Below are 23,484 nucleotides of genomic sequence, written 5' to 3'. Positions count from 1 at the left end.
TAATCTGCCCAAGATCATATAAGGAGGAAACAGAAGAGCAGATATTTGAAACTAAGTTGTATGAATTGACAATCCAAGCTTTAAAAAAAATTTTTTTAATAAAATTTTATTTCGTTTTTGGTGAAAGATTACACAGCCAGTTAGGTTCCCATTACCAATTTCTATACATATTGTTCAGTGACACTGGTTACATTTTTCCACAACATGTCACAATTCTCATTATTTTCATTCTGGTTGTTCTGGTTCCATCAATCTAGCTTCCCTGCCTTTCTCCCCCACTTCTTATCTTTGCTTTAGGGTAAATGTTGACAGTTTGATCTCTAGACATGATTTTTTAAAAGAGCACGGTACTCACGGTTGATACTGTTTATTTTATAAGCCAATTTAGTTCCAAGTTTAAAGGCTATCTCAGGACGACAGTCTCAGGCATTCCTCTAGTTTCTAACAGTCCAGTAAGTCTGGTTTTTTTTTGTTTTTCTAAGAATTTGAGTTTTGTTCTACATTTTTCTACTGGTCTATCCAGCACCATCTGTTATGTCCCTGGCCAAAATGGTTGATCGTGGTAGCCAGGTACCATCTACTACTTCTGGTCTCAGGATAAATAAGGCCTTGGTTCCTTTGGGCTACTAGACCTGTAAACTAGTTTCTTCTTTGAGTCTTTGGTTTCCTTCATTCTCTTTTGCTGCAGACAAGTAGAGACCAATAGTTGTATCTTAGATGGCCACTTTCTAGCCTTTAAGACCCCAGATGCTGGTCACCGAACTAGAATGTAGAACATAAACTTTAAGAACTATATAATGCCAGTCAACCAAGTTGTCCCACAAGACTATGGTCCCAAGCTTTCACACCCAGTAAACCAATCCCGTGAGTTGTTTGGTCAGGTCTAGGAAGTATCCGTAATTGTTCCCCCATGGGCTACATTATATGTATAAATATATAAGTAGCACATACAAACATGTATATGCATACACCTACAGATTACCCCATACTTGCACATACACATACTCACATATGCCATCCTATACACATATGTATGTGTACATATCTATCTATGTAACCACTCACATATTTTTTCGTTGATACTAATGTTATTACAAAATTGTAAAGTTTTTAACAAAAATGTCCCTTATTCTTGTTTACTTCTCAGCGTCATTTACCTTAACCAAGTTGTGCAGACTTCACCCTCATTCAGTACTGCCTTATCCATCACCCAAAATAACAAGTGTCTACTATCTAGAAAGTGACCCCTACCTCCCTCCCTCTCCCATCCCTAGTAACCACCAAAGAACGTTGCTTTCTGTATATATACTTATTCCTGTCATTTTATAAAAGTGAGATCATACAATATTTGTCCTGCCGTGATTGACTTATTGTCTTAGGCTGGGTTCGCTAAAGCAGCAAAACCAGTGAAGCGTATAAATATATATAGACAGATATTTGTATCAAGGAAATAGCTCAAACTGTTGTAAATGGCTGGAACGTCCCAAGCCTGTGGGTCAGGATAGAGGATTCCCCTGATTCATGAAGCTACAGGGGCTGGCAAACTCAATATCGGCAGTTGAGAGAGCACAGCTCTTCTCACAGGCTATGAAGATTGACGAATTCCAAGATCAGCAGGCAACACCACAGGTAAGCTGCTAACTCAAGTCCCAAGAACCAGAGGGCGGACGAAAAAGAGCCAGATGCAGGGTCCAGTGCAAGCAAAAGCCCCTGGGCCTTACCATAATGTCCACTTATATTAGATGGAAGTCACACATCCAAGGAAACTCTTTCAACTGACTGGCTACTCACAGCAGATCCCATTATGGAGGTGATCACATTACATCAAAACTCGTCACGGTAGTGATCACAACATCACTACCAAACTATATCATAACTGCCAAACCACAGGGAATTATGGCCCAGCCAATTTGACAAACAGCCTTAAACATCACACTTACTTCACTCTGCATGTCTTCCAGATTAGATTCATCCATGTTATGTTTCAAGAACTCACCATTACTCTTTGTAACTGTATAGTATTCCATTGTATGTATGTATCACCATCTGTTTATGCATTCATCTGTTTTGGGGCACTTAGGCTGTTTCCATCTTTCTACTATTGCAAATAATGCTGCGATGAACATAGGTGTGCATATGTTTATTCGTGTCATTGCTATTAGGCCTCTAGGGTATACACACCTAGGAGTGGGATTGTTGGATCATAAGGCATTTCCAGTTCTAGCTTTTTGAGGATGTGCATAACCGTTTTCCATAGTGGCTGTACCATTTTACAAACCTACCAGCAATGGCAAAGGATTCCAATCTCCCCCCAGTGTTGCCAGTATCTGTTGTTTTCTGTTTCATCAATAAGTGACATTTTTGCAGGGGTGACATGGTATCTCATTGTAGTTTTGATATGCATCTCTCTAAGGGCTAATGATCGTGAGCATCTTTTCATCTGTTGGCTACTTGAACGTCCTCTTTGGTGAAATATGTGTTCATGTCCTTTCTCCATTTTTTTTAACTGGACTGTTTTTGAGTTGAAGTTTTTTTTTTTTTTTAATGTATTTTAGAGATTAGACCCTTATCAGATGTTGTTCCCAAAGATTTTTTCCCAGTCTGTAGGATCTCTTTTTACTCTTTTGATAAAGTTTTTTGACAAGCGTAAGTATTTAATTTTTAGGAGGTCCCAGTTAACTATTTTGTCTTCTATTGTTTGTGCATTTATAGCTGTGTTTGGTAATCTATTCCTAAAGAAAACTGGGTCCCATAGTTTTGACCTATATTATATTCAAGGGTCTTTATAGTTTTTTTTTATAGTTTTAGCTTTAATACTTAGGTCTCTGATCCACTTTGAGTTAGTTTTTGTGTATGGTGTGAGGTATGGATCCTGTTTTCATTTTCATGGATATCCATTTTTGCCAGCACCATTTACTGAAGAGGCTGTGTCTTCCTCACTGAATGCACTCTGACCCCTTGTCGAAAATCAGCTGCCCATAAATGGATGGATTTACTTCTGGGTTCTCCATTCTATTCCACTGGACTATGTGCCTGTCATTGAAGCAGTACTAGGCTGTTTTAATTACTGTGGCTGTATAGGATGTTTTGACATTGGGAAGTGTGAGGCCGCCTACTTTATTCTTCTTCCATATTGCTTTGGCTATTCGAGGCCCCTTTCCCTTCCATATAAAATATGTGATTAGTTTTTCCATTTCGGTAAAGAACAATATTGGAATTTGGATTGGGATTGCATTATGTCCACAGATCTCTTTGGGTACTATTGACATTTTCACAATGTTGAGTCTTACAATTCATGAGCATGAAATGTTCTTACATTTATGTAGGTCTCTCTTAGTTTATTGCAGTAGAGTTTTACAGGTTTCAACGAATAAGTCTTTTACGTTTCCGGTTAGGTTTATTCCCAGGTATTTTATCATTTGGGGGGCTACTGAAAATGGTACTGTTTTCAAAGTTCTCCTTGCTGGTGTAAAGGAACCTAACTGATCTTTGTGTTTTGATCTTATATCCTGCCACTTTGCTAAATATTTCTATCCGATCCAGTAGCTTTCTTTTGGAATCCCTGGTATTTTCTATGTATTTGATCATGTCATCTGCGAAAACAGCTTTACTTCTTTCCAATTTGAATACCTTTATTTCCTTTTTTTGCCTTGTTGCTTTGGCTAGGACTTCCAGTTCAATACTAAATAAGAGTGGTGATAGTGGGCATCCTTGTCTCATTCCTGTTCTCAAAGGGAAGGCTCTCAGAATTTCTCCATTGAGAGTAATGTTGGCTGTTGGCTTTGCATGTTGAGGAATTTTCCTTCTATTCCTATTTTGTTGACAGTTTTGATCTGGAAAGGGTGCTGAATTTTATCATTGCCTCTTTTGCATCAATTGAGACAATCATGTGATTCTTTCTCTGTTTTATTAATATGAATTACATTGGTTGATTTTCAATGCTGAATGAATCTCACCAAATCATGCATTTCTGGTATGAATCCCACCTAATCATGATGTATGCTTTTTTTGATACGCTGTTACATTTTGTTGGCTAGAGTTTTGGTGCAAATTTTTGCATCTATCTATATTCAGGAGGAATATTGGTCTGTAATTTTCCTGTTTTGTAATGTCTTTACCTGGTCTTGGTATCAGGGTGATGCTGGCTTCATTAAATGAGTTAGGAAGTATCCCTTCCTGTTCTATGTTTTGGAAGAGTTTCACTAGAACTGGTGTCAGCTTCTCTCTGAATGTTTGGTAATATTTCCCAATAAAGCCATCTGGGCCTGGGCTTTTTGTTGGGAGTTTTTTTGATGACATCTGCAATACCTTCTTTTGTTATCAGTCTGTTTAGATTTCTACCTCTATTTGTTTTAGTTTAGGTTGCTTAGTGTGCTTCTAAAAATTAGTCCATTTCTTCTAGGTTTTCAAATTGGCTGCAGTATATTTTTTCTTAGTATTCTGTTATGATCTTTATCTCATTTGGATCTGCTGATTCTCTGGTTTCATTTATTTTGGTTATTTCCTTATCATTTTATTCCATTGTCAAATTGGGCAGTGGCTTGTCAATTTTATTGTTTCTCTCACAAAACCAACTTTCTTTTATTGATTCTTTCTATTGCTTTTCTGTTTTCTGTTTCATTTATTTTTGTTCAGGTCTTTATCATTTTCTTTCTTCTGGTAGTTTGGTCTTCTTTTGCTGTTCCTTTATTATTTGTTCAACTTGTCAGGTTAAGTTACTGATTTCTGACCTTTCATTTTTTTTAATGTATGCACTTATTGCTATAAATTTACCTCAGAGCACTGCTTTTGCTGCATCCCAAAAGTATGTTGTTTTCGTTCTAGGTATTTTTAAATTTCACTTTTTATTTCTTCTGTGACCCAACAGCTTTTTCTAGTAACGTCCTATTTAGTTTCCAGGTATTTACTTTTCTTGTTCTTCCCGTTACTGATTTCTAGTTTCTTACTGTTATAGTCTAAGAAGATGCTCTATATAATTTCTTTTTAGATTCAATGAAGCTTGCTTTGTGGCCTTGTCATGGATTGAATTGTATCTCCCAAAAATGTCTGTCAACTTGACTAGGCCATGATTCCCAATATTGTGATTGTCCACCATTTTGTCATCTGATGTGATTTTCCTGTGTTGTAAATCCTAACTCTATGATGTTAATGAGGTAGGATTAACACCATTAGAGGTAGGACTCTATTTACAAGATTAGGTTGCATCTTAAGTCAATCACTTTTTTAAAGTAATTTTTATTGTGCTTTAAGTTTGCAAATCAAGTCAGTCTCTCACATAAAACTTACATACACCTTACTACATACTCCCAATTACTCTCCCCCCCAATGAGACAGCCTGCTCCTTCCTTCCGCTTTCTCTTTTCGTGTCCTTTTTACCAGCTTCTAACCCCCTCTACCCTCCCATCTCCGCTCCAGGGAGGAGATGCCAACACAGTCTGAAGTGTCCACCTGATCCAAGTAGCTCACTCCTCATCAGCATCCCTCTCTGACTCACTGTCCAGTCCAATCCATGTCTGATGAGTTGGCTTTGGAAATGGTTCCTGTCCTGGGCCAACAGAAGGTTTGGAGGCCATGACTACCGGGGTCCTTCTAGTCTCAGTCAGACCATTAAGTCTGCATCCCACTGCTCTCCTGCTCCCTCAGGGGTTCTCTGTTGTGTTCCCTGTCAGGGCAGTCATCGGTTGCAGCCAGGCACCATTCTAGTTCTTCTGGTCTCAGGATGATGTAGTCTCTGGTTCATGTAGCCCCTTCTGTCTCTTGTGCTCGGAATTACCTTGTGTCCTTGGTGTTCTTCATTCTCCTTTGATCCAGTTGAGACCAACTGATGCATCTTAGATGGCTCCTCGCTAGCGTTTAAGACCCCAGACGCCACTCTTCAAAGTGGGATGCAGAATGTTTTCTTAATAATTTTATTATGCCAATTGACTTAGATGTACCGTGAAACCATGGTCCCCAAACCCCTGCCCCTGCTTCGCTGACCTTTGAAGCATTCAATTTATTCAGGAAACTTTTTTGCTTTTGGTTTAGTCCAGTTGTGCTGACCTCCCCTGTATTGAGTGTTGTCCTTCCCTTCACCTAAAGTAATTCTTATCTATTACCTAATTAGCAAATAACCCTCTCCCACTCTCCATCCCTCCCACTCTTGTAACCACGAAAGAGTGTGTTCTTCTCAGTTTAAAATATTTCTCAAGATCTTGTAATAGTGGCCTTATACAATATTTGTCCTTTTGCAACTGACTCATTTCACTCATCATGATGCCTTCCAGGTTCCTCCATGTTATGAAATATTTCACAGATTCCTCACTGTTCTTTATCAATGCGTAGTATTCCATTGGGTGAATATACCATAATTTATTTATCCATTCATCCATTGATGGGCACCTTGGTTGCTTCCATCTTTTTGCTATTTTAAACAGTGCTGCAATAAACATGGGTGTGCATATATCTGTTCGTGTAAAGGCTCTTATTTCTCTAGGATATATTGTGAGGAATGGGATTGCTGGGTAGTATGGTAGTTCTATTTCTAGCTTTTTAAGGAAGCATCAATTTCCAAAGTGGTTGTACCATTTTACATTCCCACCAGCAGTGTCTAAGTGTTCCAATCTCTCCACAGCCTCTCCAACATTTATTCTTTTGTGTTTTTTGGATTAATGCCAGCCTTGTTGGAGTGAGATGGAATCTCATTGTAGTTTTGATTTGTATTTCTCTAATGGCTAATGATCGAGAGCATTTCCTCACGTGTCTGTTAGCCGCCTGAAATGTCTTCTTTAGTGAAGTGCTTGTTCATATCCTTTGCCCATTTTTTAACTGGGTTGTCTTTTTGTGGTTGAGTTTTAGCAGAAACATGTAGATTTTAGAGATCAGGTGCTGGTTGGCGATGTCATAGCTTAAAATTTTTTCCTAGTCTGTAGGTGGTCTTTTTACTCTTTTGGTGAAGTCAGTCAATCACTTTTGAGATATGAAAGAGAGAAGTGAGCAGAGAGACCAGGGGGACCTCACATCACCAAGAAAGTAGAATTAGGAGCACACATCCTTTGGTTCCAGGTTCCCTGTGCTGAGAAGCTCCTAAAGCAGGGTAAGATTCATGACAAGGACGTTCCCCCAGAGCCGACACAATGAGAAAGACTTCCCCTGAAGCTGGCACCTTGAATTCAGGCTTCTAGTCTCCTAGACTTGAAAAATAAATTCTTCTCTGTTAAAGCCATCCACTTGTGGTATTTCTGTTATAGCAGCACTAGATAACTAAGATAGGCCTAAGATATGGTTTATCCTGGAGAACATTCTGTATGTGTTGGAGAAGAATGCGTGTTGTGCTACTGTTGAGTGATGTATTCTATATATACGTATACATACATACATATATATGTCTGTGTCTGTGTCTCTGTATCTCTATGTGTCTGTGTCTCTGTATCTGTGTGTGTGTGTGTGTGTGTGTGTGTGTGTATACAGAAGCCCTGGTGGAGTAGTCGTTAAGAGTTATGGCTGCTAACCAAAAGGTGGGCAGTTTGAATCCACCAGGTGTTCCTTGGAAACTATGGGGCATATGTATGTATGAGGTCCAGTTGGTTAGCAGTGTTTAGATCTTCAGAATTTTTGCTGATTTTCTTTCTAGTTCTGTCCATCACTGAATGTGGTGTCTTAAAATCTCCTACTAGTACTGTAGATCTTTTTATTTCTCTCTTCAGTTTTATTTGTTTTATTTTGGAGCTCTGGCATTGGGTAAATAAATATTTATAACTGTTATGTGTCCTTGGTGAATTGACCCTTTAATCATTATATAGCATTCTTCTTTGACTCTTATAATGGTTTTTCACTTTGTCTATTTTGTCAGATATTAATACCGCCACCCCTGCTCTCTTTTGGTTGCTTTTTGCTTGGTGTATTTTTCCCATTCTTTGATTTTTAACCCACTTATGCCTTTGTGTCTAAGGTGTCTCCTGTAGATAACATATTGATTGGTCATTTTTTTTTTTTTAATCCGTTCTGCCACACTCTGTCTCTTGACTGGTGCATTTAATCCATTTACATTCAGTGTGATTCTCGTTAGGTAAGAATTTACTTGTCATTTTGTTATACTTTTTTTCTGTGGTATTAACGGTTTCTTTGTTCTTTACTTTCTGTGTTGAATTCTTTTTGTACATGGATTTTCTTTTCATTTATGTTTTATGTTTACTGAATCTGATTTTCTTCATTTTGATGAGATTTATTTTCTTAGTGGTTACCCTGAAGTTTACATTTATCATCCTATATTTAAAGCAGTCTGTTATATCTTGATATTGCCTTGATTTCCTCTCCATATGGAAGTTCTGTAATTATACCACTCAGTCACCCTTTCTGTTTTGAAATTTTCATTGTTTACTTCTTTATATCTCTGGTTTGCTTTACTCAATTTTGTAGCTTTATTTCACTTTTGTGAAGTCTTTATTTGCCTTGGTATCTGGGTGATTTTGTCATGCGTATTTGTCTTAGGTTGTTGTTTGACATCACTGGCTTTCTATCCAAAGGACCCCTTTAATATTTCACATAGGGCTGGTCTTGTGGTTATAAATTCTCTTAATTTCTCCTTATCTGGGACTGCTCTAATTTCAACCTCATTTTTGAAGACAGTTTTACTGGATATATGATTCTTGGTTGGCAGTTCTTTTCTTTCGAGGTTTGTATGTCATCCCATCGCCTTCTTGCCTACATGTTTTCTGATGAGGAACTGGCAGTTTTATTGAAGACTCTATGTAAGTGACATTTTGTTTTTTATGAGCGGCTCTCAAAATTCTTTCTCTGGTTCTGCAAAATTTGATTATGATATGTCTTGGTAATTCTCTTTTGGGATCTATCCTGTATGGGGCTCACTGAGCTTCTTGTATGAAGATCTTCTCATCTTTCATGGTATTTGGGAAGTTTTATACCATTATACCTTCACAAATTCTCTGTGCTCTTTTTTCTGACTTCCCCTTCTGGAATCCTAATATGCATACGTTATTCTCTTGATGGTGTTCCATATAACCTTTAAGCTTTCTTAATTTTTCTCCAGTCTCTTTTCTGATTGTTCCTCAAACAAGCTAGTATCAAGAGATCTGTCCTCTATTTCACTGATTCTTTGTTCCACTGATTCGATTCTTCTGTGTCCTTCCACTGAATTGTTTATTTCTGATACTTTACCATTAATCTTCTGAATTTCTAGCTGCTGCTTTTGCATGGTTTCTATTTTTCTCTTGGGTTTGTAATTAATTTGTTTTCCTGAATGCTTCTAAGTTTTTTTTTCTAGGTTTTTTTTTCCTGTGTTTTCTTTTATCTCTTAGAGAATCCTAAACACTAGTCTCTTGAATTCCCTGTCGGGTCATTGTATTATCAGTTCTTCCTCAGTAAGGTTTTCTGTATCTTTGCTTACTTGTTTGAGCCATCTTATCCTTACTTTTTTCTTATTATTTGTAATTGTCTGCTGTCTCCAAGGCATTAATGTTCTACCTGATGCATTTGTATTATTTCTTTTGTTTTGATATATCTGGAGCTTAGCTTTTTCCATTTCTCTTTGTATTATCTATCTACCTTTGTATTATTTTAACTGATGTTGCTTTGTACTGTTGATCTGTATATGACTATGATGCTGCCAGTTGGTTTGGAGTAATTTTCTCTCACTGGTGGGTATGATGAGTCACATACACATGGGAATCCTGTTGTTGGGAACATGTATCTTCCCTCATAGGACTGTGTGAAAATGTGCGAGCACACCCTTTCCCACAGAGGTGCTTCAGGTGTTGGGTGGTCAGGGTCCCTCCACCACTGTTGTGATGTCATGTGGTTCTTTCACACTGGTGTGTACTGATATTGTGGCCTCTGGAGAGCAGGATGGGTCATCTTTATAGACCCAGGGAGGCAGTACAATTCTGATGGGTGAGGTGGGCTCTCTGCTTAGTTATGGATTGGTGTCCTACTGATTGGCGGAGGGCTAGAGGTCTCTACCTATGCTCAGGTGACCTCAGGGAATACATACGGTATGGGAGGGTCACCTGGAATGCCTTGCCTCATCTGCTAGGCAGTGGGTATTTTGCACTCAGAGCAAGCAGTGAGTGGGAAGAACTGCCTGGGTGTCTCGCAACGCAGGCCAGGTGGGGTGTGAGGTAGGCTCTGGTTGGGCAAGAGAAGGGGTGGGTGGTTCTCTCGGTTCTCTGCTTGGCCAGGCAGGAGGGACTGCAAGAGTGCCTTCTGGACATCTCTCTGCTGGCCAGAGCAGAGGGGTTGTGGGCATATCTCTGGGGCCTCTCTCTGGGGAGAAACGGATATGGGCATGTCTCTCAGGCTTCTCTCTGTATGGACAAGAGCAGTAGGGGTGTGGGCTTATCTCAGTGGCTTCTGAAAGTCCAAACTTTTAACTCTATATACTACACTGCTACATATCCCCATGCTATGCTGACTGTAGAGAGCAAGAACCAGATGTAGGATCCCGACATTAAATGGGTGATCCCTCAGTTTGGTTTAGTATTATGATTATAGGAAAAGAGATCGCAAAGGGAATTTTTAGAAGGTAAGCATAAAAACACATCTTGTACTACATGAGAGTATACTCTCTAAGATTTTTCCTACCTCATATAACTTGTTCTATGTCATTATATTTCAGAGGATTAAAATAAACAGCTGTGAAACTTAAATTTTTGCAGCCTTGAAATTTCATTAAGATCAGAGATAAAGCCTCCTACCTGACAGGACTTTCGAGTTTACTTGCCAGCAGTTTTTTTTTTTTTTTTTTGGTAACTGGTTGCTGCCCAGAGAGACAGTATATACAGGTGTGGTTTATCCAAAATCTCACTGGGCCTTTTAAGGTCACCTTGTAACTTCCTGGAAATGCTGGTGTTGCAGTGATTAAGAGCTATGGCTGCTAACCAAAAGCTCGGCAGTTAGAATCCACCAGCTGCTCCTTGGAAACCTTAAGGGGCAGTTCTACTCTGTCCTATAGGGGTCGCTACGAGTCGCAACTGACTTGACAGCAACAGGTTTGGTTTGGTCTGTAACTTCCTGGTGACTTTCCTGCCCACTTCCTCCAACTCCTGATATCAAAATCCCCTAACCCTTAACTGCCTGACTGGTTTCCTAAAATCTAGCCTCCTCTTGCCACACCCATACCCTCCTCCCCACTCTACCTCCTACCCCAGAACACTTCAAGAAAGACCGCTATGTTTAAAAGAATTTTGCGATGTTTTTCCCATCTGCCTACTCAGATTAATGATGATCTTCTGTGGAAAAGATTATTAGTTACCAACCCCAATATCCATTCTTCCCTTGTGACAGAACTCTAGGCAATGTGCCTGCTGAAGAACATAATTTTCTAGCCTCCCTTGCAAATACTAATATACAAGTGGAAGTCATCGGTGGAACTTCTAAGAACCTTTGCTGCCTGCTGCCTGGAATGCAGACATGTTGGCTGGACGTCCAGCAGCTTCCATGAGACCATGAGAAAGACTAAGATAACCAAAGCAACTGCCTACCTTCAAACTTCTCATTATGTGAAGAAATTATGTGTTAAGCATCATTAGGCCTGTTATTAGGAGCCAAAAACAACACCTCACTGATACACCTCTGAAGTGGATCCTGTGATGCACTGCTCCAACACCCCTTCATAAACAAAGGAGTTATTTCTATGGCTGCTGGAACTGCCAATTGCAGATGCCCCTCAGCTCTTCATACTCTTTGGGAGATGCCCTGGTTAACAGAGATGCCTCACTTAAGGGCATGCATGCTTCCCAGAGCAGCTATATCCGATGACTGGCTGATGAAACGTTGTAACTATCCCGCTCCCTCACCCCAACTTATAACAATATGCATCCACAGATCCAGAGCTTCCCATGGAGTTGACCGAAGCCTGTATTGAGACTCCACTGCAGCTCAGTTTCTCCCTCTGCCCAATCCAGTTCCTTTCCCTTCTATAAATGTTAATCCCAAACATACTCCCTAATAAACTTCCTAAAAATGATCATCTCTGTCTCTGAGTCTGTTTCTCATGGAACTTGACTTGCAACAGCCTTCAAAGTTTGGAAATTATTATTTTTATTTGTTGTTATTGTTCTGTCCTTTAATGCCTGTGTTCTGTGCAAATGATCATGCTTCTTACTAGACAAGCATTTAAAAAAAAAATCAAGATAAGGATCCCTGATCCCCTGGCTATCTTCCCTTGAGGCTATGTGATCCTGGAAAGGACGAGAACTCAGCTTTTCTCATCTGAAGACCTGTTAAATTCCATACTAAGAAAAAGAGATTTGGGAATGAATAACAAACTTTAATCATAGTAAGTAAAATTAACTACAATTTTCATTATCTATAAAACATAAACAACAGAAAGCAAATCTGGCCAAGTATTTTCAGAAACATTGAATTGAATGGTTAAAACAAATAGCTTTTAAAGTCTTTTTCAGCCCTGAGATTCTATTCCTTTATGAAGACATTTTCTAGAGTGGATTCTATGAAACACTAGAGTAGAAAAATGATCTATGAAACAAGGTTTCTAAAAGTAGCTTTGAAGATTTTCTTCACTCCCTTGTAGAAGATACACATACTTTTTAAAGATCTAAAAGTACTCTAGTAAAGAACTCATTTAATTTTTAGACAAACATCTCCAAAAATTACTTAGAGAGCCCTTACATCTATTAACATCAAAACAATACATCTTGACCATACAAAACCAACAGCCAACATCATTCTTAATGGAGAGAGACTGAAAATATTCCCCTTGAGAACAGAACAAGGATGTCCTTTATCACCACTTCTATTTAACATTGTGTGGAAGTCCTAGCTAGAGCAATAAGGCAAGAAAAAGAAATAAAGGGCATCCAAATTGGTAAGGAAGAAGTAAAATTGTCCCTATCTGTAGATGATATTGTCTTAGTCTGGGTTCTCTAGGGAAGCAAAACCAGTAAGGCATATATATATATATATATATATATATATATATATATATATATATATACACATACACACATATACACACATACATATGTATACATACATACACATATATACGAAAAGTGAGCTTTTTATCAAGGAAATGGCTCACACAGCCCCTAGAGGCTGTATGTCCCAAGTTTGTGAGACAGGAAAGAGGATTTTCCCAACCCACAAAGCTTCAGAGCTGGTGAACCCAAGGTTGGCAGGCCAGAGAAAAGTGCCGCTGCAGGCTGTTAAGATGCGTGAATCTTGAGATCGGCAGCAAGACCGCCGGCAACCCACCAGCCCAAGTCCCAAGAACCGGAGGCCAGACAAATAGGAGCAAGCCGCAAGATCTGGAAGAAGCAAAATCCCCAGTAAAGTGAGCAGGAAGAAGTAGGCGGAGGAAGGCAGAGAGATGAAGGCTGTGGGGGTGGTGATCTGCCACTGGCCCTGCCCCTGCTGGTACCACTCAACAGAGTCCATCACAGGGATGATCACATATCAAATTTCAACAAGGAAGTGATCACAACATTATATAACTGCCAAAACACTGAGAATCAATGCATAGCCAAGGTGACACACAATCTTAACCATCACAGATACGATACTATACACAGAAAACCCAAAAGATTCCACGAGAAAACTACTGGAACTAATAGATTCAGCACAGTGGCAAAATATAAGATAAATATACAAAAGTCAGTTGGATTCCTATACACCAATAAACAGAACAATGAAAAGGAAATCAGGAAAACAATACCATTTATTACAGCCCCTAAAAAAACAAAATACTTAGGAATAAATCTAGCCAGGGATGTAAAAGACCTATACAAAGAAAACTACAAGACACTACTGCAAGAAACCAAGAGAGACCTACATGAATGGAAAAACACACCATGCCCATGAACAGGTAGACAACATTGTGAAAATGTCAATTCTACCCAAAGCGGTCTACAAATACAATGTGGTCCTGATCCAAATACCAACAGCATTCTTTAAAGAAATGGAAAAACTAATAATTAACTTTGTATGGAAAGGGAAGAAGCCTCGGATAAGTAAAGCACTACTGAAGAAGAATAAAGTAGGAGAACTTGTTCTATCTGACCTCAGAACCTACTATACAGCTACAGGAGTCAAAACAGCCTGATACTGGTACAATGACAAATACACTGACCAGTGGAACAGAATTTGGAACCCAGATGTAAATTCATCCACTTATGGTCACCTGGTCATCTACAAAGACCCAAAGTCCATCAAACGGGGAAAAGATAGTCTTAACAAATGGTGCTGGCAAAACTGGATATCCATCTGCAAAAAAATGAAATGGGATCCCTACCTCATACCATATAGAAAAACTAATTCAAAATGGATCAAAGACCTAAATATAAAACCAAAAGCTATAAAGATCATAGAGGAAAAAATAGAGTCAACGCTAGAGGCCCTAATACACAGCATTAACAGGATACAAACCATAACAAACAATACACAAACACCTGAAGATAAGCTAGATAACTGGGATCTTCTAAACATTAAACACTTGTGTTCATCAAAAGAGTAAAAAGAGAACCTACAGACTGGGAAAAATTTTGGGGGTATGACAAATCCAACAAAGGTCTAATCTCTAAAATCTACAGGAAAATCCAACACCTCTACAACAAAAAAGAAATAACCCAGTTAAAAAAATGGGCAAAGGATATGAACAGACACTTCACCAAAAAAGACATTTAAGTAGCTAACAGACACATGAGGAAATGCTCTCTATCACTAGCCACAAGAAAAATGCAAATCAAAACCACAATGAGATACCATCTCACCCCAACATTACTGGCCTGAATCAAACAGAAAATAACAAATGTTGGAGAGGCTGCGGGGAGACTGGAACTCTTATGCACTGCTGGTGGAAATGCAAAATGGTACAAACATTTTGGAAAATGATATGGCACTTCCTTAAAAAGCTAGAAATAGAAATATCATATGATACAGCAATCTCACTCCAAGGAATATATCCTAGTCATTTCAGCCTAAGTGCCCATCAACAGATGAATGGATAAACAAACTGGTACATACACACGATGGCATAACACACAATAACGAACAATGATCAATCTGTGAAGCGTCTCACAACATGGATACATCTGGGGGGCATTATGCTGAGGGAAATAAGCAGATCACAAAAGACAAATATTGTATGAGACTACTACTACAAAACTCATGAAAAGATTTACACGCAAAAAGAAACAAATCTTTGATGGTTACAAGGAACGGTGGGGAGGGAAAAATGCTAAATAGACAACAGATAAGTGGTAACTCTGGTGAAGGGTAAGACAATACACAGTACTGGGAAAATCAGCACAACTTGATCAAGGCAAGGTCATGGAAGCTCCACAGATACATTCAAACTCCCTGAGGGATCAAATTACTGGCTGAGGGGTGTGGAGACCATGGTCTTGGGGGAACATCTAGCTCAACTGGCATAACATAGTTTGTAAAGAAAATGGTATACATTCTACTTTGGTGAGTAGCGTCTGGGGTCTTAAAAGCTTGTGAGTGGCTATCTAAGATACTCCACTGGTCGTACCCTGTCTGCAGCAAGAGAGAATGGAGAATACCAAAGACACAAGGGAAAGATTAGTCCAAAGGACTAATGGATCACAATTACCAAAGCCATGACCAGACTGAGTCCAGCACAACCAGATGGTGCCTGGCTACCACCACCAACTGCTCTGACACGGATCACAATAGAGGGTCCCAGACAGGGCTGGAGAAAACCGTAGAACAAAATTCTAACTCAAACACACAAAAAAGACCAGATTTACTGACTGGTCTGACAGAGACTGGAGAAACTCAGACTATGGCCTCCGGATATACCCTTTTAGTTCAGTAATGAAGTCATTCCTGAGGTTCAGCCTTTAGCCAAAGATTAGGCAGGCCCATAAAACGGAACTTAATGGACACACTAGCCTGGAGACAAGGACAAGAGGGCAGGAGGGGACAGGAAAGCTGGTAATAGGGAACCTAAGATCGAGAAGGCGAAGACTGCATGTCATGGGGTTGGCAACCAGTGTCACAAAATAATATGTATATTGTTTAATGAGAAGCTAGTTTGCTCTGTAAGCCTTCACCCAAAGTATAATAGAAAAGAAAAAAAGAATACACCTTGAGAAACACTGCTCTGCAGCACACAACATTATTAACTTTGTTCCCATTTCAAGCTTTATGGCCCATACTGAAATAGCAAAACATGCCCTCAAAAGTATTAATACTGTCAGTCACTGTAAGCCTCAAACCTACAGATGTGGGTCTCCTTAAAGTGGTACACACTAATATTTTAATTGAACTTCATGCACCAAAATCAATGGCCATCAAGTTGATTCCAATTCACGGCAACACTGTATCGAAAAAAAAAACAAACCTGTTGCTGCTGAATAAATTTCGACTCACAGCGACCCTGCAGGATAGAGTAGAACTGCCCCATAGGGTTTCCAAGGAGCGGCTGGTGGATTCAAACTGACAACCTTTTGGTTAGCAGCTGAGCTCTTACCACTGCACCACCAGCAACCCTACAGGACAGGGTAAAACTACCCCACAGGGTTTCCAAGGCTATGATCTTTATGAAGCAGACTGCCACATCTTTCTCCCACAGAGGGCTCCACTTCATGCTCAGTAATCTAATAATAAAAGATGCTGGTTTTCATCAGTGTTCTTTGTGAGCTAACTTTATTTATTTTCATACTTTAAAATGTGATGTTTTCACGTAACAAATAGTATATGAAAACAAACATTTTTAACATATACTTCGAGTGCTAATGGCCAGACTGATGTCCTTAAAAATCAATAACTATACATGAAGTAATGAAATAAAGCAGAGTTTTATAACTGTGTACAGTTTCGTAGACACACATTTAAGTATCTGTATTTTAGAACTACTAAGCAAAAACGTATCATATTTCTGCAACTAAACGTCTACGAGATAAGCACCAAACCCTCTGCCGTCGAGTCAATTCCGACTATAGTGACCCTGTAAGACAGAACAGAATTGCCCGATAGGGTTTCCAAGGATGGTTGGTGGATTGAACTGCTGACCTTTTGGTTAGCAGCTAAATGCTTAACCACTGCATCACCAGGCCTCCATCTATAAGATAGTATCTTCAAAAATTAATAAAATTATACTCAAAGTAGGCACTGAGAAACAGAATTTCATGATCTGAATGCTGTAAATACTAGGTATTTTCACCCTGAAACACATGATTAGTGTTTACTGTAAAAGAGATCAACTTCCCCTACTAATTTTTAGTTCAAAGAGAAAATAAAACAACTTTAAAAAGCTATAAGAAGGTAAAAGTTACTAAAGCTTCACCAGTCTCGAGTGTGAGAACACTCTGAGAATCAAGTAGAGAGAGCTTTATATACATTCATTTATTCATCAAATGTTTATGAGTACCTTGTGTATCAGATTCTGTTCTAGGCAATGCCGTTTCAATAGTATATAAAAATGAAACAAAAATTCCTGTCCTCATGGAGCTTATAGTCTAGTGGGGAGAGATGGATAATACACAAGAAAATATATAAAATAAATAGTAAGTTAGTGAAAAAAAGATTAAAGCAGAAAAAGAAATACAGAGCACTGGGAGTAGAACAGAAGGACTAGCTAAGAAAGGTGTCATTCAAATGGTGACCTGCATGAGGTGAAGGGGCAAACCATGCAATTATCTACAAGAGAGCTCCAGGCAGACAGGGTAATAAGGAAGGTGAAAGGCACATGTCTGGCTTTTGAGAAATGCTAAGTGGCCAATGTGGCTGAGTAGGGAAGCAAGAGGAGACTGAGTAAGGTGTTTAAGTCAGAGTTAACGGGAAGCCAGATAAGGTAAAGCCTTGTAGACCATTGTAAGGGCCTTGGCTCTTACTTACTATGGGAAGGCAGGGGAGGATTATGAATGGAAGAATGATCTGATCTAACTTAAATTTTAGCAGAATCTATTGACAATTAGGAAATAGGCAAGAAAGGATGGTATTGGGAGAGGCACTCCTATATGGGCTTGGAGTGTCCCAGTATTTACTTGCTGGGTATGCCAAGAAAGAATGCACAGCCATGACTGCTTTTGACCTAGGCCATTTCTCAGGATTGTGTTTACAGCAAGCAACCTTGAGGATGAGGTAATATTATCTTGCAGAATAGAGCAGCCTTGCTCACTGTCTACTATAAAAGTCATAGACTCTCCAAGTTCAGGGTTTCTCAGCTGCAAAGTATACTCTCTGCAGCTGCATGAGTTCTTCTGTGTTGTCCTCCTGGGATCTGCAGAGCATGAGGAACTGGCACCATCATGAAGCTCATGTTGCTTGTTGTGAAATGGGGTGGTGGTGGGAAGCAGTGTAATCAAGAGAGGGTTTGTGTTTTGTTTTTTAAGATGGGAGAAATAATAAAGTGTTCACTTATAGGTTGATTTCTTATTAAAATAATAAAAATAGACTGGACATTCCAAATGGCTTAGACCTCCCCAATTGATCTCTAAGAAAGATTACTTCCATAATAGCTTAACCCTATCCTCAGGAACCTTCCTCTGTAAGGTCTAAATCAGTTTGTTACAGATGTATAAACCAATGTACAGTCCAGGGGTCAGCAAACTAGCCGATGAGCCAGTTCCCCATTTTTTTAAGTTTCATTGGTACACAGCCATACCAATTCTTTACATAATGTTGGTGTCTGGTTTCATGCTACAGTGGCAGAGTTTAGTAGTTGCAACAGGCTGCAAGATTTTGTAATATCATGCTTCAGTCATTTGGAAAACATTGGTTCACTAAATTATATAACCCAGATACAGAGCTTCTAAATGTTGACCCATTTTATTTTTAAAATATCAAATAATCATGCTTGTTAATTTCACCAAAAAGCTCATCAGAAAAATCTTTACGTACTGAGAAGCTGTCAAGCTCATGGTAGCAAATACCAGTTTCCTAAAATTCTAATTTTTTCTTGAAAGCTCAAATTTTACCATGGGCAACAAATGCTGTCAGATGTTTCCTTAAGGTGACATACTCAGCTCGCTCATTTTTGAGAAGCTGTTTGTTCTGCCAAATACCCAAATCTGAATAAAAATGAAGTTCCATAGAAAATGGACTTGAGCATGCAACTCCAACAATTGCATAACTGCGTTTCCTTCAGACAACCACTGTACCTGCAACAGAAATGCTTTATGCCCATTTCCATTCATCATACGGAAAATAAAAAGGACTTGTACTCAAGAGTTAAGATTTAGCAAAATTAGTAGTTTTTACTACTTCATCAAGGCCATCTCATATGAAAGCCAGATTTACTTGTTTGTTTATTTACTACAGGTACATGCCAGTGAATCACACAATGAGTACTAACACAGGCAGCTGCCAATGCCTTGATTTTTGCTAAGGCACAAGCAGTTTTACACCCCATTTCTTTTATATCAACAATGCAAACGTCCACACAGTAAAAAAAAAAAAAAAAGGCAAACATCATCTTAGTAGTATTATGAAAATAATTTTGACTTCATGGGCCAGGGATCTGCAGACCACGTTTTTGAGATCAGCTGTTTTATAATAAACAATTTGGTTAAACCCTTTCAACTTATAAGGCAAGCAACTCCTATACGGTATGGATTTCACACAGATCTACCTGAAAGTTCCTGAAGTTGCAGTTTCTCAAATTAAAATGATGGGTCCCAAATCTGGCAGACGAAAAGCATTATTTGATAAGATCCTCCCTAAGCCCATCCCTATATGGCAGTACCCCCCCCCCAACCCCCCAGCATAGTCACTTGGTTGGTTCCTTTCATTTGGTTTCAGTTTAAACATCACTTCCTCAAAGAAATGCTCCCTGGACACACCATACATATGGAGCATCCTTCTGCCTTTAGGGCTCTGCCCTTAACAGTTCTCCTGTTTGGAATACCATCGCAAATAACTGCCCAGCTGGCTTCTTTACTTTCTTCAGGTGTCTGTTCAAATGTTTCAGAGAGACCTTCCCTTTCCACTCTATCTACTAGTTAGTCACTCTCTAGCCTCCTTACCTTGTTTTCTTATTCTTCACAGCATTTATATATATTTGGCTTAAGGACAGCAACATGGATGTAGTAGAATGAATATTGAACTAATAAACAGAAGACCCTGAATTCCAACTGTGCTATTAACTAGTGGTTTGAACTAAAAACAAAACAAAAAAAATCGCTTAACCCCTGCATCTGTTACCATATATGCAAAATAAAAAGGTTTACAAATTTTTTATTGTTGTGGATTTTTTACACCACATAATACTTCCTTCAATCAAAACCTTATAAGAAAGTGAAATATGTAAAATGATGGTAGTGGGCTGTATTTCTATCAAGTTGCCTTAAGAAACCACAGCAGAGTATACATAGTTTCAGACCAAGATGATCAATGATATTCCCAACAATTTTAAAATTCCCTAATCCCAACAAATTGATTCTGGGATAAAACTAAAATGCTTCATTGTGTATTTCCAGAAAAAAACCAATCTAAAATGAAAAATGAAATATAAGCTTGGAATATTTTGTTATGATATTAAAATGAAGGGTAATGATGTAATAATAAATGCAAACAGAAGATGGCAGCCTTCAAAATATTTAGAGAACTGAGTGTAATAATTTGTTTAAGATATAGATCTGGGAGGCACGAGATATCTAGTACATGTAAAAGATTTGTAATTGACAGAAAAAAAATCAGATATTTGCAGCAGGCAAATCCGTATTTTCTCAGTACTAATGAAATTTTCCTAATTGCTTAAAAGGCAGCTTAAAAGATGTGCAGCTAGCACACAATATTCCAATCTTTGTGGCAAGAATATAATCCAGTGTTTTACTGGCCTGGTTAACTGATTTATAAAACAGTATCTTAGGAGTATGGTCAGCTCAAAGCAAATCTTTTACTTAACACAGGCCTAAAGATCACAGCAGTGTTTCCCTACTATTTATTTATTTGGCTTTCAATAAAGGTACAACGAACTTCTTGTGAAATTTTTTAGATCCTTGGTATTCAAACTTTTAACAAATCTATATCACGTGTAATACATTCTGTAGTGTAGCCTTATCCTCATATGTAAGAATACAAATTCACTTCTGGAGATAAGATGTAAATATCCAAAGTGGGCTCTGAGACATTAGGCACATGTCTCTAAATAATTTAGAATTGGTACACAGCTGTTTTTCCAAAGTGCCTTTTAATGTCTAAGACACAGAAGGCATGCTATATCTATTAAATTAAATTTAAAGATATTTCTGGCTAATTAGAGTAACAGAAAAGAATAATGTTTATGATCTTTCTCCCTCCTATTCAGAGCCCCACCACTACCAAGCTCACTTTCACAGTTCTTCTTAATTATCAACTCCAAAAATCTTGGTATGGCTGAACTGGCAACTGCAGAGAGTTCACTGAGCTTTGGTCTCTTCTCTGCAAGGCCAACCTTCTTCCTCTCCTAAGGAAGAAAACTTTTTCCTCTTTCTCAGAAACCACCACCAGTTCTGTAAAAAAAAAAAGTTTCTTTCTGCAGGCCCTAGATTTTTGTATTAGATTCGAGTGTACCATTAAACAACGTTAGTTGGGTACTGAAACAGGAGTTAACAACTTATCCAGAAAACAAATTACATTTTAGGAATTATGTGGAGACAACTACAACACACTGACACTTAAGTATAGATTCACAGTTTGGGGTGTATGACTTTACTAGATAGAATACAGAATACATGAAATATTTCTGTAAAGGGCTTAAATACCCATTTCTTTCTTAAAAGCAGAAAGAATTATTTCTAGCCAAATAGGCATCTGTATGATGTGGTACTAATTTGGAAGAATGAACAATGACTAGGAACTAGTTATTTCTCTTTCCTGGCCATTTATGTACACTTAAGATTTGTCTCATCTTTACAAAAGTAAGGAAAAGACCCTATGATAAATAAGCTGATGTGTTTATCCATCAAAAACTCTCACAGTTGCTGACAAGCTATAGGGTTACATTTATAAAGTCTAGGCCACCATCAAAATTATACGACCTAATTTTTGTCATGTCCCCGAAAGCAATAAAGTACTTATGATGAACACTACTCATTCAACTTCTGACAAAAAAAATTAACAAATTCGTAATTTACCTTCCAAGCATGATAGGTACCAGAGGGATCTGTCTGATACAACCGTGGGATACCATCATCATCGAAACCTACAATTAAGGCAGAAATACCAAAAGGTCTTCGTCCATTGCTCTGAGTATATTTCTGAAAAATAAAATGTTTTCGTAACTGTTGACTATGTGAGGTCACCACAAAGAATTACACTATTACTTATCAAGTAAATTCTAATAATAAAGTATTTGTCACAATGATCTACTTTACCAATTCTTATTCTACATATTTTAGAGATCATCTTCCTGAAACCTAAATGGACTAACCATGATAAAAATTTTAAGAAATCAATGTACACAGTCTGTAAAACAAAATCACAAATTTGATTATATAAAATTTTATAATTGTTTTCTTGTTGCTTTATGTACGTTTTAGTAACGTAACTACACTGAATCTCCGTCATCTATCAGAATATTTTATCATTATGTCACACCATTTTGGTCCCCAATAAAGTTATTAGAGTGAGCTACGCTTTAGAAGTACGTCGTTGGTTTACCTATTATTAAGCACTCTGTTCACTATATACTAAGTTTGTCTATTTGAAAACCGAAATAAGACATTATTTTCAGTCCCATGAGAAGGAAACCGTTATTTCTCTTTGAAAAAAAGGATGCTTTTTCTTCAGACAATGGGGCACCGAAAACCAATTTTATTTCTTCCTACTTTAGTGCCAGGAACTTTCTGGATTTATATCCAGGGGATGGAATTCACGTGCTAAGTCTTGGAGACTGGTATCCCAAGAAGCTGTGCAAAGGGGCAGTCCTGACAAAAAGCTGAGGACAAAATTTTTGGCCAACTTTAGGAACTATATATAATTCTACAGTTTAAAATAGTTTTATATTTTCTTTCTGAGCTTCTCTATGTATCATATCTACTTTTTGGTTCTTTTATCTTTCAACTTTATCATATTATATGTAGATTTATAAGCCACTTTAAAATTTTAATGCAAACAGCTGGGCTCTGACCATAAACAAGCTCTTAAAGAACAGGTTCTATGTCCTAATTCCTCTGTACTCCCTAAATTCCTAGTTCACACCTAGGTATGAAGTAGGTGCCTTGTAAACATACCTTACAGGAGAGAACTTTTTTATTCCTTTGCTTAATAAACAATGCTTTCTCTTTTTAAATGAAGGAGTAATATGCACACAGTTAAAATGACTTAAAAGTATAAAAGGTTGTACATGAAAAGATCTCTCTCTTCTGCCCCAGAGCCCAGGCCCTCCCCAATGGCAACCCCACTGCTACAGATGTACAGCGTGCATTTCCAAAAATGTTCTATGCATAGCTTTTTTAAATTTCTGTAAGAAAACTTTAAAAGCACAATTGGGAATGTTGTATACACAATGTTCTGTCTCTGTACCTTGTTTTTTGGTGGATGCTTTTTTAATTACTGAGAAAATAAAATAGAAAAATA

General features: G+C 38.2%; 1 protein-coding gene across 3 annotated transcripts in view; it reads right to left on the bottom strand.

The window, feature by feature from the left end:
* PSMA8 (proteasome 20S subunit alpha 8) overlaps positions 1–23,484 on the bottom strand; it is a 41,111-nt gene that overhangs the window by 4,508 nt on the left and 13,119 nt on the right. For all 3 annotated transcript variants that reach the window (XM_049901241.1, XM_049901242.1, XM_049901243.1), the window contains exon 4: positions 22,041–22,163. In XM_049901241.1, the coding sequence (XP_049757198.1) occupies positions 22,041–22,163 (123 nt within the window). The remainder of the gene's footprint in view (positions 1–22,040; positions 22,164–23,484) is intronic.

The sequence above is a fragment of the Elephas maximus genome, chromosome 11 (genome assembly GCF_024166365.1).
Source record: "Elephas maximus indicus isolate mEleMax1 chromosome 11, mEleMax1 primary haplotype, whole genome shotgun sequence".
Classification (NCBI taxonomy): domain Eukaryota; kingdom Metazoa; phylum Chordata; class Mammalia; order Proboscidea; family Elephantidae; genus Elephas; species Elephas maximus.
The sequence above is the reverse complement of the archived record's forward strand: the minus strand, read 5'-3'. Positions and strand labels throughout refer to the sequence as shown.